This window comes from Mycteria americana, chromosome 2 (genome assembly GCF_035582795.1).
Source record: "Mycteria americana isolate JAX WOST 10 ecotype Jacksonville Zoo and Gardens chromosome 2, USCA_MyAme_1.0, whole genome shotgun sequence".
NCBI classification, from domain to species: domain Eukaryota; kingdom Metazoa; phylum Chordata; class Aves; order Ciconiiformes; family Ciconiidae; genus Mycteria; species Mycteria americana.
In genome coordinates, this window is record NC_134366.1 from 124415382 (window position 1) to 124432617 (window position 17236).

A 17236-nucleotide genomic window follows, 5' to 3' on the forward strand; every position below is an offset into this window, starting at 1 on the left:
CCAAATACAATGGTATAATCTGTCATGGGAAAAGGACAACGTGGAAACCAGTTCAGTACTGTTACAGCTATATGGAAATCCGTTGTGGGAGTGATTGGTAGTATATGCATGCACCATGACTTGCTTCTCTGTAACAGTATTAACTGGCATAACTAGTATAAGGAAAAGGTTAGCTTACAATTCTAATTAAATTACTGGGTCTGCCTTGTACAAGTAATTTCATCCTGGAATGCCATATATTCCTATTTCCCCACCTAAGCCAAGGGGAAAAGGGCAAAGAATAGTGAGAAATGCAACACCACTGAACAAAGAACCTCCTCGTCACATCCTCCATTCCTCACAGCTCTAACAGAGGATCTCCAGCAGCATTTTCCTGCACTTTAACCGCATGATGCTATTTCAGAACAATCTGAACAGGCAAGGTAGAGTTATCATTATGTCTTTTGTGTGTGTTACTTTTTCCTTTAAAATAACCTGTGCATCTTAATGGCCTAAATTTGGAAGTGAAGCATTCCTGAATAACAATTCCCTGGTATACCATTTCACCTCATATGCAAAAGTTTCCTTCACTGATGGCCTGGAAGAAGTAGTAGAAAGCATTAGATTGTGGCATGGTCAAAAGAACAAAGCAATGTGGAGAATGTTAATAGTCGGTGAAATTACTTACCTTTGCCTGTAAAGTTAAAATCTTGTCTGAAGTTTACTGCTTTTCAGTCTGGGAATAATTTCTTTATGCTTCCTCAGCTTAGAGAAAACAGTGGTACTTTTGGGCTCAGGCTGAGACAAGAGACAATTAAGTGTGCCAGAAAGGTGTCTTTTAGGGGAGGTAACAGCTGAGCAGAGCGTTTCAGGATCACAACTTTGGACACAAGCACGTATATCTCACCTTAAGTGATTAAGTTCATTCTTTGATTTAATTTTTAAGTACCCTTAGATCTTCCTAACCTTTCTGAGACACTGTGAGGATAAATACATCAAAGGCCTAAGGCAAAAAGGTACTGTCACATTGGGAGTTAAACCCCAGACAGACAGGATTTGAGAGACACACTCCGTATTTCTTCACCAGTCATTGCAAAATGGAAGTTCAAAATTATTTTAAAAAAAGAAAAAAAGATGTATGCCTTTCTCTGGATGAAAACATTGACGTTACTAATTACCTACATGAAGCAGAGGATTCTGACTGTAAGTAATTACTTATGAAAAGTGATGGTAATTTGCCTAACTCATCTACTCTCACCTGGTCCCCTCCACATTCAACTATGCACTCTCTGAACCTCTTTCATGTAGGTTGGCTTTTCAGGATCAGTAATTTTAAATAGCTTAAAATCTACTCATGGCTTAACAATGGAAGAAATGAGTGGACTTTAAACCTATTTTCTTCATGAGGGAGCAATGGATTGCATTAATTTTCTTGTTGGCAATCAAGTAGAATCATTTCCCCAGTTTCTTCCTCAAATCTGTATTGAATAACCATGTCTGTTCTTTCATTTATGAATCTTCTGAAAGGACAGGCAAATAATCATAACACAAAAGTCCTGAAAGTGAGAAACATTAGTCGCCGATGTTCAGATTTTTACTACTCGTAAGTTATTTTAAAAAAACAGCAGATCAAACACACAGCTACATCATTTCCCCTTCTACCAGCACAAGAGTCTTCCGTATTCTCAGCAAATGTAATACAGAAAGGAAGAAAGGTAAGAAATTTTAAAAATAAATGAGAAGTGGGGAGGGAAAACAAAAAGTTAGAAAGACATGGCCTTGAATAATGATGCAATGTGGAGAAGGTTAACATTCTGCGAAATTACTTACCTTTATCTGTAAAGGTAAATTCTAGTCTGAAGTTTACTGGCTTTCAGTCTGGGAATAATTTCTTTATGCTTCCTCAGCTTAGAGAAAACAGTGGTACTTCTGGTAATGCTAAGAAAGTAGGCTTAGTGAGTGGGTTTAATTTTAAATATCAGGGAGGAAACAAGTCACCAAGCATGCCTTAGATTGGAAATAGGAATTTTATTCTTTCCTCCTTCCTGCTCTAGCTCACAGAAAACAGCGCAGACTGGGTACAGAAGAATCATGCCAAAGAACATATGAGGACTCATTTTATGAGATCAGTTCTGGAGCTGCAAATTTTAAGGTAAAGTAACTTTATTTAGCTATCTTTGAATGATTAATCCACTCACTGCATGAACTTCAAATGAACTACATAAATCTGAGCCAGGTCTATGTTTAAAAAAAAAACAGAAATAGGGGGAGAAGTATGAGATCCTGCAGGCATTTTGCTCAGACAGGCTTAGTGTTTCTTAAAATATGGTATGCCTGATTATGCTCATAAGATCTGGAAAAGGGGAATGCTACAGTCTTTACTTGCACAATAATATAACATTACACATGTTATTTTAGAAGTGTTTCACCAGTGTAGGCTAGCTATCCACGTACAAAAATAGATATATTTTGGATCCAGGAGATGTTGTGCAGTTTCTTGAGGAAAAAAAAAGAAGACTGTCCATGTTTCTCATAGATGAAATGCTAGTAAAAATGCTAATTGCAAAGCATATTGAAACATACAGCATAAATATATTGGAATTTTAACATACAACACCTTCACGGGCAAACACTATTATACAAAAGGCAACTAGAGAGTTCTATATGGAGCCATGTCCCTAAAGCTAACATGCATCTAATTAACTCACAATGACTCTTCTTTCAATCTGATTTAACTGCTTATTGAGAAGCAGTAAGAAAGAAGAATCCTTTATCCAGCATTTTAAGCAATGTATAAGAAAGAAGGAGAGAGAGGATACTATAATGAACAACTTAGACCCAGTCAAAAGTTGCAACATCTTTTTATAGAAAAAGATGCTTGCTGAAAAGTGTCTCTTTTCCATCCAAAAAAAGACACTTCCATAGGAGTAGAGGAAATGTTAAGAACCATTTTTATACTCAAAGTAAAATTTCTTCAGTTCCAGTGTCACCAAATGCAACTACAATGTGTAATCAAAACTTATTTTTAGTCAATAGCGAAATAATTAATTTTCTTTTCCACTTGTTTGTAAAAGATGTCGTTCTCTTCTCTCCTCTTCCCATTCCCCCTCCTCAGAAGTAGGCATGTAGTTCTGATAAAACTATATACTTCATTGTTAAGAGAATAGCTGGCAAGCCTGTAAACTATGCAAATAACATTTGGATTGCAAACTACATTTACTACACTTGGCTGATGGAAGAATGATTATTCCATGTCTCAATTCACTAAGAGCATACTGACTACCTAAATACACAACATTTCCTGTACCCCAACAGCTTCCACAGTTTAGTAAACACATTCTACATATTACAGTAAAAGATTTCAAATCCAAACTTTTCTTCCACAGACTATCCTGTATTTATACACCCTCGAATGTTATGGAAGGAAAGGGAGGAATGCTGCCCGCATTTTATGGCAATTGTACTGGGGTGTGTTACAACACGTGGTTTGATTTTTAAGCTACCTAGTAAGAGGCAGAACCCCAAGCCTCAACGAGTGTGTATTAGAAAGCATACATTATGCCCTCTATCGAAAATTACGTAATTTGACAGTAAAATGTATAAGTAAGCCCATAATTACCTTAAGTGTCTGCCACACAGTCAACCCTCCGGGCTCACAAGTCAAAATATTGTGCTAGAGCTCCCAGAGAACAGAGGTAAGGAGAAAAGGGAGGGCCAGGATACGATTTTAGGGTTAAACACTACCCTGAGCCATTTCCTCAACCCCATGATTCAGAATCGTGTGGGACTGACAGCCCTTGCATGCGGAACAGTTTCTACAGCTCTGGCTGGGTTATCAGGGCCAGCCTCCCTCTGTGCATGGAAAAAGAGCTTGTGCTGTCAGTTACCTCTGAAACGAAGGAGTGACAGAGTCATACCATTTTGAAACACGGAACTCCCATGAGTGCTACTCACCTGAAAAACAAAGCATCAGCCATTTTTTGGCAATGCATGTGCGGAATAATCCAGCCATTCACATCTTAAAAGTTGCAGTGCAATCTGCTTTTTGTGTACAGCAGAGATCCTGTGGCATTTTTCACAAGAGCAGGAGGTTTGCCACATTATTCTTGGCCAGAGTTTCCTGTCTCCCCCTACTATGTCTCATGGGTCTTAGCTGCTGTCTTCTGCAAAGCTGGCTACATTTCATGGTATTGTAGATAAATAGTTGCAAAGAAGATTTGGAGCATAGAGAATGAAAGGCATTGTGCAATTCTTACAGGCATATCAAATATAAGGTTTGCCCCACATGCAAAGAACAATACTGACACATTGAACATGTATTTATTAATCAGTTACATCTGCTAGCACCCTTCACCACCCTCACAGCATCAGATCCACTAACTGAGGTGCAGTTTCAAAAACATTGTATGAAAAAATCTGTGGGACTCAGCATACAGAGATTCTCTTTGATTTTGTATCCAAGCCTATGAATTTTGCAATAGGTAGAATTTAGCCTTTAATTTGTATTGGGCCTCTTTCCATGCCGTAGAGGAGAACTACACATGTAATTTTTAAGCACTTTAGGCACTGTCCAATAACTGAAATTCAATAGAAAAGGCAATACCCTTCATGAAACCAACTCAGTATACACAAACTCACCCTCAAGAATAAATCAGGGTCAGCTATGCCTGCATTGAGAGATGACAAAAAATATAAGCTCTGTGGAATACCAAACACTCTTTTGCCCCATGCTATGAGGGGTTAATGTTCCTACCACTTGGGAACTTCTTGAGATATTTTCAGTGGTATCCACTATGGTATATTCCTAAAGAAACATTACACAAAAGCTGGAGCATTTATAAAAATGATCAAAAAGTGATCAAATCAAGAATGAGACTGTTGCAATGGATGACTGTGCAAATAACAAGATGGGCTGTAGACCTGAGATTGCATCTATGTTCTTGGTTCCTGTAAAAAGCGTCATCAAGTCCAGCAGAAGCTGTAGAATGAAACTAAGTATACTGAGTGAGTTTCAGTCTGCTATTCTTGCTGAAGTACTCAACAGGAATAGTAGCACTATTCTGGAGACCCTAGAGGCAAAAAGGGAACAGAGACAAACAGTAGAAAAGTGAAGAGTGAAAAAGGAAGGAGAACAGACAAGAAGGAGAGAAGCAGTGGGATACTCCAGCACTAGAGAAAACCATCTCCACTCTTCTCAGCCAAAGGGAGAACTGCAGGGATAGTTGACCTGCTGATAGTGGAAAAGGCAATAGAAATAAAAGCACACCTCCAGAAACACTCAGTAAGAGAAGGGAAAGTATAAAGATAACAAGGACAGAAAAGTAGAGCCTCAGTAGCCAGAATAAGCATACCAAATAACAAGAGAAAATCAAAGACCTTATTAAATCTGCCTCACAAAAGAGGCAGAATCTAATTTTAATAAGATAAACTGCATTCTTCCATTTTCTCAGCCTTTGCTTTTGAGAGCACCTGGTATCATGGCAGACAGAGGAAGCTTTTCTACTTTCAGACTAACCTGCCATGGGAAATTGCTTGCAACTATAGGGTTAATACTACAGCCTGTCAGTTGTTTGGGAAGTGCTATCTGGAAATAAGTTTGTTAAGCGCTGACTATTTTGAAATGATAAAGAGTGTTGGAAAGGCAGAGATCTGAGTGCCATGGAGAAGAATCCTGAGAGCAATAATACAATCGAATGAGAATTTGAACTCACTAGTAGAAATCCTGCCCTCAATGAACATAATAATGACATTTCCATTGGTTTCAGTGAAGCAAAGATTACAGCCAACAACTGATGGACATAAATTGAAAAACATTCTCCAGTCAGGCTACACAGATGCCTAGTGAAGGAAAGATTGTTCTGTAATGCAAAATATTCTAATCATAACACAACAGAAAAAGCAAATATTAAAACTGTTTTAAGTGTTTCAAATGCAGTTTAGAAGAATAATTAGAATCATACAGAAACCTACCATTATTGACATATTAAAATAGTTCAGGACAAAGGATGTGTTGCTTAGAAACTGAATTTACAGGAAAGATCAAACATGCTCAGTGTTTTGCAAAAATCCAAGCATCACTTCTGGCCACATCCTGAAGTCAGGTAATAGCCATAAGAAATAAATGCATACATATGAAAAATTATTGAAGTTAATTAATGTGTTAACAGTAAAACTGATGTGTTATGCACTCATGCTGAAGCCTGCATTTGTCAGAGAAAGGTAAATTAGCAACTGCCGTTTCATTTCCCTATGCTTTGCTTTTACAGCTGGTAGAAGGTTTGCAAAGTACTCGAAAAACTTGACCCTTCTCCAGCCTCCCCCGCATGAGTCACCCAACCTTCCTTCAGTCATTAGACTGCACTTCCTGCTGGGATCCAGCAGTAAAACAAACGAGAGACACCAGTTCTGGTCACGGTGAGGGAGGTAATAAACCAGAGACAGGTATTTTTATGAAATTTAAAATTCCCATATATTATACATATTGACCAAGTGCCAATCCATGGCACTATCTTACGCAGAGTTGTTATTTCAAAAGACACTGTGAAGCACTCCAGTTCATTCCCTGTCCTGAAAGCATGCTTTTCTTGTTTACATACAGGCAAAGTAATTTACTGCATTTTATGTGCTTCAGAAATATTACAGACAAAAATATTAAATCACTTCACTTGTACATTTATAAACTTAACATGATCTTGACAACATTATTAAGAGTAAATTTAAACCAAAATTTCACAGATAAAGTTCCAGCATTTCATGTCATTATTAAATCCGTGTCAAATACTCTTTGTCAAGTTTGAGTGTTTTAGAAGTCAACTGCCAGTTCACCTTTTCTAGTTTGCTTCAGTTCACCATGATAACTCTCAGTTCTACCATGTCTTTAATACAGCCACATTTCTGGGAAAACCCCACTTTCCTCCCCCCAAAAATAAATCCCAAATGAAGCATCCATTGAGAGAAGTGATCGTGCTTAGTCAGCCAAATTTAATAACAAATTTACCCTTTTCTGTCCACAGACCCTCCTGGTATTTTTAGTTCCAAACTTGCCTACTATTACACTAACTGTGCTAAGAGAACTGCTGTCCCCATAAACTCCTTGGGTTCACTCCCCAGTGCACACAGGAGACACAACCCCTTTAAACTTCAAGGAGTTCCCATTGCAGTGTAGAAGAGAAAAATTCAGAGATTATGGAATAATCATCTCCAAATCAATCAATTTCCCCCTGAAGGTAAAAAACTGAGAGAAAGAAAAAAGTTGAACAGTTCCAGCTTGCCTTCTTGAAGGGAAAGTACCCCCAGGGCATGTTGTAGAATGATCCCCATCTCTTTCTCCTGATGCTTATTAAGAGGTCATAGATCTCAGTTACACTACAGCATTCCCAAATGATATCCCCAGCTAAGGACTATGACCTCGTAGTACAAGTACAGGGATATAAAATTAGGAATATTAAGGGTTCACATTAAGAAAGAGTTTGCCTCAACTATCAGTCATTTTGGAAGAACAGTTGGAATTAATGGCATATCTGGTGTCTTGTAAAAAACAGAGGTGCTTTAGTAAAAGAGACTGCAGTTTCCAGTGTTTTCCATAGGTGCAGCACTTTGTGCCAGGGCTAAATTTCTATATGAACATCACAGTGGATTTCCACAACAGAGTATTCAATACAATAGGTGTCTTTCTCAAAAAGCACGAGGTATAGCCCAGAACACCCTGGGTGAATTAAGATGTGCTTTCTCTTTGTCTTAACCCTATTCCCTCTAACTAAGAGAGTCACAGAATGGAACCAGAAGTGATTTTACAACCATCTCAGACAGGTTATTATGCCAAGACCAGGCAGGGACTGGAATGTCTTTAAGGACCTTTCCCCTCCAACAATTCTTATTCCAGTAAAATAGAAGCATAGAATAAACAACAGGTATTTGCTCTACAGTAACTGATTCTCTGAAACACTGTAGTCAATACAGACTGTAGGTGTATATATGTGCATACATGCAAGACAATCATTTTATTTTTAATAGTGTGTCTATTAGAATCATACACATGAATTCCCATTGTACTGGGTAAAGGTCAGGGTAGCTATGACCTTGTATCAGCAGCAGCTTTACAATTCAAAGTCTGTATTACTGAGGACTGTGAAAAGCAAGACAAGCTTGGCCACAGGATCCATATTGATTACAACAGTAATTGGAAGCAGCATAGTTATCATAGGGTAAGTAATGACTATTTTTTCTTCCTCACATATGTGCCAGCGTTGATGATTCCCCCTGCCCCCTCCCTTCTCTCCCCTGCAGGCAACCGCCTTCCTTGGACAATGAGAATTAGGAATTTCAGCTGCATAGATCAAATAGTGATTATAGTACTGCTCCCCCAAAACTGGAATGAGCTCTGGCAGTTATGTGCTCCACACAATGCCTGATAAAGGTCAGTGGATTACCTCATGTCATCACCTGGCAGATCTCAGAAATTGGACCCTCTTCTGAAACAGGCGGGAGATGTCACTCAAGCACTGGGAGAGCAAAGTTAATATTCAATGGGAGAGAAACAGTAGCCAAACGGTAACACAGAGAGATACCCTGTACTGCCCATTTGGAAATGCTCTGTGAGGAAATGGTTTGACCTTTAGAACACCCAGCAGCGGCTATAAATAAATGGAGCAACAGACTGTCAATGTAATAAAGCAAAGTTCTGGATCTAGCTAGGGCAGATTTTCAACAGAGTGCCAGGGAGGCACTTGAACTAAGTCTGAAAAAGCTAGGGAGCTGGGCAAGTCAGTGCGTGGAGACAGGGACGATGACATAGAGCTAGCTTGGTAACCACAAAATATCAAAGCCAGAACAGGAACTATTTATAATGTTATCGTGGCCCCTCCCAGAGCCTAATGCTATTGCACTCACCCACAATGGCACATCAGGTATGCCTAACTGATGCTTTCACAGTCCTCTGTCAAAAAAGCAACACAGACATGTCCTCTGGTATAGCTTAGGACTATGACCGTAAGTCCTACTGCTGAGCATGACTTGGGAAGAAGATACTGAAGTAAGGTATATTATTTACATAAACCTCTGAGTACATGGTGAAAAACAGGCTCTGGGTGACAGGCACATGGGGTCTTTTAACCTGTAAAACAGTGTACTGTTGTCCTCCATATTCATTCCTTAATTTCAGAGAAAGAGTATTTACTTGAGAAACTTTGAGCAGAAGTGATCAAAAGCATGGTTCAAATGAGTGATGCCCAAGTCCCAGGATGATTGGATTCATGTTCTGGACAGGAGTGGATACCTTGTGTGTGTAACAAACTCTGCTGCCATACTCCATTTGCCCAGTAAGGCATGGATTGCTGCAAGATGAGCCCTGAGAGCCCCATGCATGACACTAGATTATTTAAATGTAAAAGACAGTTGAGAGACCTTTGTACCAAGAAGCAGACCTGGTAACCCTGCACTGGGGCTGCCTACACCAAACCCCTTTGCCAATGAGAGAACTACAGTCTCCAGTGGAGAGGTTTCTGCTGCAGACCAGGACTTCCTGGGCCAGCAAGGAGGCGTCTCTGTCCATGGTACTCAGCGAGACAAAAGTTTCCTCACTGGTGCAGGGACACCAGGTCTGATCTGGTATCTTGCCATTATGTTGGGAGTTCAGGTTCACACGGTGTAAAGTCCTTGGTGGATACATACAGGAGATAAGCCAACCAAAGCTATCCTTGCCAGTATGTGCTAAAAGAATCATCTGCCTTTTCTAGTGATGGAAAATCAGGCTAGAATAAGAGGAAAATAAGAGGAAAATAAGAAGCAAAATGGAGGAAAAAAATATCAATGAAAGATATACAGGAAGCACTCAAAGCCCCTTGGAAGACACCATCACTTGCTTCCTCTCGCACCTCCAAACAGAACAAGAGTTTTGGCATTTACAATTAATGCTCACGAACAGGTTTATTACGGGGGTTTCCCGAGTCAAGAATAACAGACATCAACTGCTTTCATTTACAAGAGGTCACTGACAGACAACTCGGGAAGTGCAACAGGCTGCTTTTAAAACACCCAAGAGGTGAAGATCTACTGGTTTTATGACTGATTAACAATCTCAAGAGCAGAGATTAATGGTTTCCAAGCAAAAGGGGGAGGAGTTTATGCCTCCTTGCCCATGTTGGCTGTTCATCATGGATCTACTGTCTCTCAAGGTAAGTACAGGGGTTTTGAAGAACAGCAAGAAGGCTATACAGCCTACTTTCACAGCTTTCAGCTCCAGCCTATACAACTTCCCTCCACATCTGAGCAGTACCAAGCCACCTACAGAAGTATTTATACAGAATGTTGATATGAAAATCTAAGAACACGATTATCAAGACCTTCTTCTATCCTCCCTAGGACCATGCAGTTTTGCATACGAAGTTCTGTATGGCAGATTCTCCAAATTGCTACAATTTTAGCAGGCCTTGGCCATTGTGTAAGGCATATAAATCGTCCATCCAAGTCCACTGACAGGCTTTACACTGCTCTCTGAATTCAAAATTGTGATCTTTGGAGGCTGTAGTTACCACCCTATTCCCCCTTTTCCCCAAATATCAAGGATTCGGAGTTGCAGGTGTGGGTCCTAGACCACATAATTCTGAAAGGATGTGAGTCCACAACTTGCAAACTCAAAGAAGCGCATTGAACTACCATGTGTGTTGGCTGGGACAGGAAACTGGAGGAAAGGGTCTGCTTTCCACTGTCTCAGTCAAACAGAATGTCATTTTGTGGAAAAGAAGTCAGAAGTTTGTGGTCCAAAGCAAATGGAAAAGTAGAAGCATGTCTCTGTAGTACAGCAACTGAGAAGCCCTCTAAGGAAAAAGAGAGGCCTAAGCTTAAGTCCCCAGTCCAAGCACTGTTTGTCTTTCATTCAATAACTGTTTAATGTAAAATCCATATGCAGTCCTTGGTGCAGGAATTCTCAAGAGAAACAGGGTGACTCTCTCAAGTGAAGTAACTGTACTTGGCAAACAGTGCTTGGCAGTGTGCCACTAACTGCAATGAGGCAGATTAATATGCTTTTGGTGCATCATAGATTTAACTTCTTAGGGTCCTTGTCCTCAGAAGCACTTTTATCAAGCTCAGATTTTTCTCTGTACTGCAGAAATGACCAAGAACCCTTGCCATGTGTCTTTTCTCCACACAGATGGTGGAAACTGAAAAAAACAATGGCAAGATCTGCAATATATTTGGCCAGCTCTAGGATTCTTTTGCTAGCAGTTCTAGCTAGGATATCAAAGCATGACAACTCCAAGTGCTCACAAGATTTATCTTGTAGTCTCACTGTGCACAGCATACATCCTTTGGGACAAAATCCCCTGGAAAGTTTTCAAGTCTTCTAGTGAAGGAGATGGTCCTGGCATTACCAACTCATTCAGAAAGATGAAAGATTCCTGGGCACTAGGAAGAAGAGAAAAGAGGCAAGAGAAGGAAACCATTACAGTGGAATCTCTATTACCTCCCATTTGGTAAGTCCATGATCACTCGTGGTGCATGCTGTCTGTGAAGCTGTTAGGTAGCACAACCTTTTATTTCTAGACATGCAAGAAGGTGTTTCTCAACCACACGGGAGGATGATATCCATGAAAATTAATTTTGGTCACAATTGGAAACACAGAAATACTGACTTAACTAGAAGTTCCCAGCCTAGTGATACTCCAGTACTTATGGAGAGCAGCACTCAGAACAACTGGCCCCAAATATATCTGCTGGAATTTTTTCAGACGGCATTGTGAGAGCAATCTCAGAGCAGGGCTAGACAGCAGGACTGCATCTCCTCATTAGCAGGGGGGACACAGCTATAGCCAGTAACCTTTTAAACGTCAGAAACAACTTAGGGGATAACATGAATGGTTCTCAGCTCTACCTGACATACTTATTCAACCTGTCAAAGCTCTAGCACTAAGCTAGAGCCCAAAGCATAAAACTAAGTCTACCTAATCACCTAAAGGTAAAATAGATGTCCCCAGTGGAGAAATACCTCATGCTTTTTACCTCAGAACACCCTTAGCCTTGAAGCTAGGACTGCATATGATTCAGTAGCCTGCTTTCAGACAAGTTTTACAGCCTGTGATGCCAATGGGGCTAGTAGGGAAGTCATGGAACATGCACTAGGTCTACTGACATTCTGGTGCAGGATGACAGTCTTGTGTACCAGCACGTCCATTGCTGTTGAGTTATTCAACAACTCAGCCAGCTAGACTGCCATGTTCACTGCATGTTTGACTGCAAGCAAGGCAGCACCATCGGATGCTCCTTTTTCTAGTATTACTCTGGTTATGACTGAGACTCTGATGCCAAAGCTACCTACAGGATCTTCAAGAGAACCAAGCTTGAGCTGAATGCCTCTGGACACAGAGTCAGCCAGCAGAGAGGCAGTTCTCATGTATATGGGGAGACTCCATAGAGTACAATCCCTGAGGAGTGAAAGGTGAAATAAACAGCACAAAGCACTGTGCAGGCAGAAGAGATTATAAATCAAGCGGGAGAAAATTAGGGAAAGTGTCTGACAAATTGTGCCCCACCAACAGCATATACGGCAGCATCGCGAAATGTTACGCTTCTTTTCCTGTTGGCAGAAGAAGGAGAGAAGGTGCAGTTGAGGGTTTGTCAGTAGTGCACCACGTTTGATCCTGCATGCATGTTCCTACAGTGAGATCCAAACTGACATATACTAGAAGGACATCAGGTTCATAGCCATGCTAATTGGATCCTTTACTTATATACACAACTTAGAGGATGACAATGTGCAAGTGGCTCATGAGTTATTAAATGGAAATGCTGCAGGAAGGATAGAGTGAGAAAAGCATTAACATCAGAGAGAAACACTATTAAATCCATATTTTTATTGTCAATCTTTTGTAATGACTAAATTAATATAGTTCAGCATCTTATCTGCCCGTGGTTACAAGTATTGCAAAGATTATTTTTTTTTTTACTTTTCCCCCCATTTATCCATTATCTGTATTCCACAAACATCACAGGAATTGTCAGCAATTAACATAAATAAATCATCCCCTTTTCAGAGAAAGCTTCAGTACAAGAATTTCAGATGATAGTAAAAATATTACTAAATAGCTCATGAAGGGCCTGTTCCATCCCCCATTGAAGTCAATGGGAATCTTTTCATTGACTTCAATGGATATTGGATCAGACCCAAATTGAAAAGATCAATAGCGCACACATTAGGATAAAAGAGCAGCTATGCCCTCCTCTAGAAAAAGAACACGAGTTCAATTCAAACAACAGATTACAGGAAGGAACCAGTTGGGGAGAACTTTTTTCTTCTCCTTTGAAAAAATCTGCAACAGAACAGCAATTCAAGATCCTGAGCTAAATCTCACAGAGTTGTAAGTAACTCTCATCTTCCACTATCCTCTGAATAGGTGGGGGTGACTTGACACTTTGAGAGATTGGGACCACTGTTTAATAAACCAGCTCCCTTCTCCCCATTCCTGTCTTTGGTTGAGAGTTCAGAATGAAGATTCAATAAAGCAATTTTACTCCTCCCACTGAGGTGTAAAAGCTTCAGAAAGCTTCAGAAGAAGACATCTAACATTTTCAAATGCAAAAACTAGAAGCCCCAGTATCAATTTGAGAACCTACAGTGCCAAGCCCCATTCTCAAGCATGTTACAAGGTTGGTAGAATTAAGGGCAGTCAAGACACTATGACACTCAACTCTCATGTTTCATATTCAGGGTCTTACTAAAGAGTTGTCTCAAGCTATTGTTTTGCCATCCTTGTTGTTTGTTCATCCTTGAACAAACATGATGTTTGTTCCATCAACGTAATTGTTGATTTTGCCCAGCGTAACTGTATGGAAAAAGACACTACAACTGGGTCAACACGCACAGTTCACAACTTCTTGCAGCGCAAGCTCCCTATGCATCTCACAGAGCACCTCCAAAGCTCAGTAAAATCCAGACAAGCTGCAGCTGGCTCAGCCATCTGAAAAATCAGGGTTTGGAGGGCTTCGTAACTTGAATGTGAACTTCAGAGGCTGACAGCCCTGGCATTTTTACATAATGGACAACTTAGGTAACTCTTCAGTACCTGGGATGAGGCCCAGATTGGAAAGATCATACATCAGGAGAGATGATACACTCTGCCCTCCTCCAGAGAGAACACAGTTGACCCAAACCACAGAATCTAATAGAAGAAATTCAATGTTGGTAAACATCTTGCCTTTCATTAACAACTTAGTGACAGACAAATACCTTAGGGTGTCTACTAGTTTCATTGGGACTCCTCCAAAAGGAGACAGCAGAGCAATTACATAACACCTTGTCACGTCAGAAGACTGTGATGAGAAAGGGAGGTGCAACTGCCCCTCCATGGTAATACTTTTTTTGAAAATTTTGAATCTGAGCATGGCACCCAAAGGCACTGGTGGAAGTCCAAGAGAAAGGCAGGAGTCCAGTGAGCTTGCCTAAAATGCTAAAAGCAAACTTTATTTTTGTCAAATATATATTGTTCTTCAGAAGAGAAAGGTAAGCTGCTTGTCTGTCAACTGTTTGTCATTGATCAACTAAAAATAATCTAAAAGGATGAGGTTTTCATAAATTTTGTATCCTTAGTGTTAGGCTATACATGCAGCTTAGGACCCTGCATTGAATTCACCTCACTAACCACCTGTTTAGTATTTTTTTGCTGGAGAAAGAAGAAATCCTCAACTCTGGCAATTCCATCCAGGCCCCTCTCTTAACTTAAGGGTCATTTATATTTAGAAACAGAGGACAGTTGGCTTTTTGTCATCTTGGTAGTCCAGAAGGATGTGTGGTTTAGGTTTTTATTCACTTCATTAGCTTTCAAATAGTCCAATCTCTACCCATTCACTATCACAAGCTTCCTTCAAAGGGAAGCAAAGGTATTTTTAGGAACTTAAAACGATTTCCTTCAAGATTCATTTTCATTCCCCCATCCTCTGACATCATACATATATTCCTGCCTTTACACGTGCACCCCAAATTGATTAATCCAGCATACTTGTTTTCACTCTCATTTAGCAACACAACTCTCAGCAAGAACTGCTATGTTCAGCAGCAGTGCTCCGGGACTCTTCCTACTTACTGCTCCCCCCACCTGCTTTCCTTCAGTTTCTCAACCCAACTGTGCAAGCAGCGTTCAGCGCATTCTGCCTGCAGCTTTAAAGCAGAGAAACCACTCGGTAGACTGGGGCTGGGGCAGGGCAGCAACTAACTAACCAGAAAGGAGAAACAGCCATATCAGATCAAGGTGAAAAAAAAGGGATGAATAAATGGGATCTGAGGCAGTAAAGGGGAGATCCAGAGGACTGGGGCATGGGGAATGCTTTCTGGGAGAGGGAAGGAAGAGACAAGCTAAAGCCACTAATTTTTCAACATAGAAAGAGCAAAAGAAAGAAGAGAGGTATGAAGAAAAGGAGAGAAAAATATTAAGTTTTTTAAAGTCAAGAGAGAATGTCCATACTGCCAGAAACCATAAGCAATACAGACAAATACATTCTAAAGTTTGTAGGAGTGATTAGGGAATGGCAGAACTGACTGTATCTGAAGTTAGAAAAACGTTTTACAGGCAAGAAAAGGCAAAGCGATATATTAATAAAAGTAAATGTTTCTTGCTGCAGCAGATTTTCATCTTCCATAATTTGAAGTTGGGATTAAAACCATTTGACAAATTCATATTACTTCCTCAACTTTCCTTCTGCTCCTGCCCACTTATTCCTCTTCTGCTCACCTTCTTTTCACACTTCATCCTCAAGAGCAGTACTGCTACTTGACTTTTATGTGATCCTGCCAGGACTTAGCCTATGGATCTACTGGAACCAAAAATAACTCAGAAAGCTCTCCAAACATGAGCACATGCACACTTTCTAAAAGCATTCCCAAATGGGAAGGATGGCTTTCCTTGTTTACAAAGTCATAATAAAGAAAGGTTTTTAACATAACTGCACTGCACAATAAATACATTTTACACTGCAGAGGCTAACACTAAAGTACCATCTAATAAAAAATAAAAATGTCTTTCTGTTGATACTGAGTCTATTTGGACCTACAGTGCATACCATCAAAAGACCTACTAAAACTAAAGGGCAGAACTACTTCAGCAGGTTTCATGTGGTTTCCTCGGTGAGGGGGCTGTCTACAATAATTTCAAAGGGGAACCCGGGTTGGCTACAGGTCCATTCACCCAGCTCTGCTCAGTTGAGTAGCATCTGATCAGCACTCAGTTCTGCCCCTTGACTAAAGCTGAGATTTTATTTTCGCCTCTAACAATTTGCTTCATTCCTCTCAACTTTCAGTTACTGATTACTGTACAGTCATTTGGAGTTAACAGATTAGACTAACGCAACATCCAGCCCAGATCTGCAACATGCCATTGTGCAAATACATTCATTATGCGGCTGCACTTAAACCCCACGTACAAATACCCTCTGCATTCACGAGTGACTTAGGAAAATACGTGTATAAGCAAAGTACGGAAAGCTGTACAGTATGAATCTAGAAAATACACGCAGCAGCCAGGCACAGACAGCTAACAAACACTTTAAATACAGTGACAATGCAGTAATTATCCATACATCCTTCAGTACGAAGGAAATTTATAGTGCCCCATTTACAGTATAATCCTGTCCCAGAATCTGTTTATAAAGGTCTCACTCAAGCACTGAAGTGCAGGAGTAAAATAACTGAGAAAGGAGGAGGGAAATCAGAAGCAGAGGATGGGAATCAGAAATAGAACAGTGCATGAAGCCACGAAGTGATAAGTATTGTTTACCTGTCAGTTGACATTGATTAATCTTGTGTTCTGTGATATCACTCAGTGACTCAAACACCTGGAGGCAGCTGTCACAGCTGTGCACAGCTTCTTCTTCTAACTCCTCCCCTTCATCCGGCCTTTTCTTACAGTCTAGCACTTCTCCATCTTCTGCCTTGTCTTCTAGTTTACAGTTAGGGTCTGAAAGAAAATCAAGACCGTGACGTCAGGCATCTAAGAAGAGAACCTTTAAAAAGAAAAAAAAAAAATCAAGATAGGTTCTTGTGGTAATGATGAGAAGAAAGATATTTGGCACGAGCCTGCAGCACCCTGTAGATTTTATTGCTAAATAAGCAAAGGAGGCTTTTTCCTTAATATTTTTCTAATCTCGATGAAAGGAGAATTTCCCTTCTACTGCCACAAATGCAGCTCCATTTCTCACTCAAGCAATTCTTCTACGCTTCAATGTTAGGTTTGTCAATTTTATCACAGCTATTGAAGCTGCTTTGATCATTGTA

The 17236-nt window shown here is 40.2% G+C and overlaps 1 protein-coding gene across 14 annotated transcripts in view; it reads right to left on the reverse strand.

Annotated features, from left to right (window-relative positions):
* ZNF521 (zinc finger protein 521) overlaps positions 1 to 17236 on the reverse strand; it is a 234047-nt gene that overhangs the window by 192802 nt on the left and 24009 nt on the right. For all 14 annotated transcript variants that reach the window (XM_075494521.1, XM_075494519.1, XM_075494517.1 and 11 more), the window contains one exon: positions 16740 to 16919. In XM_075494521.1, coding sequence (XP_075350636.1) covers positions 16740 to 16919 — 180 coding nt within the window. The remainder of the gene's footprint in view (positions 1 to 16739; positions 16920 to 17236) is intronic.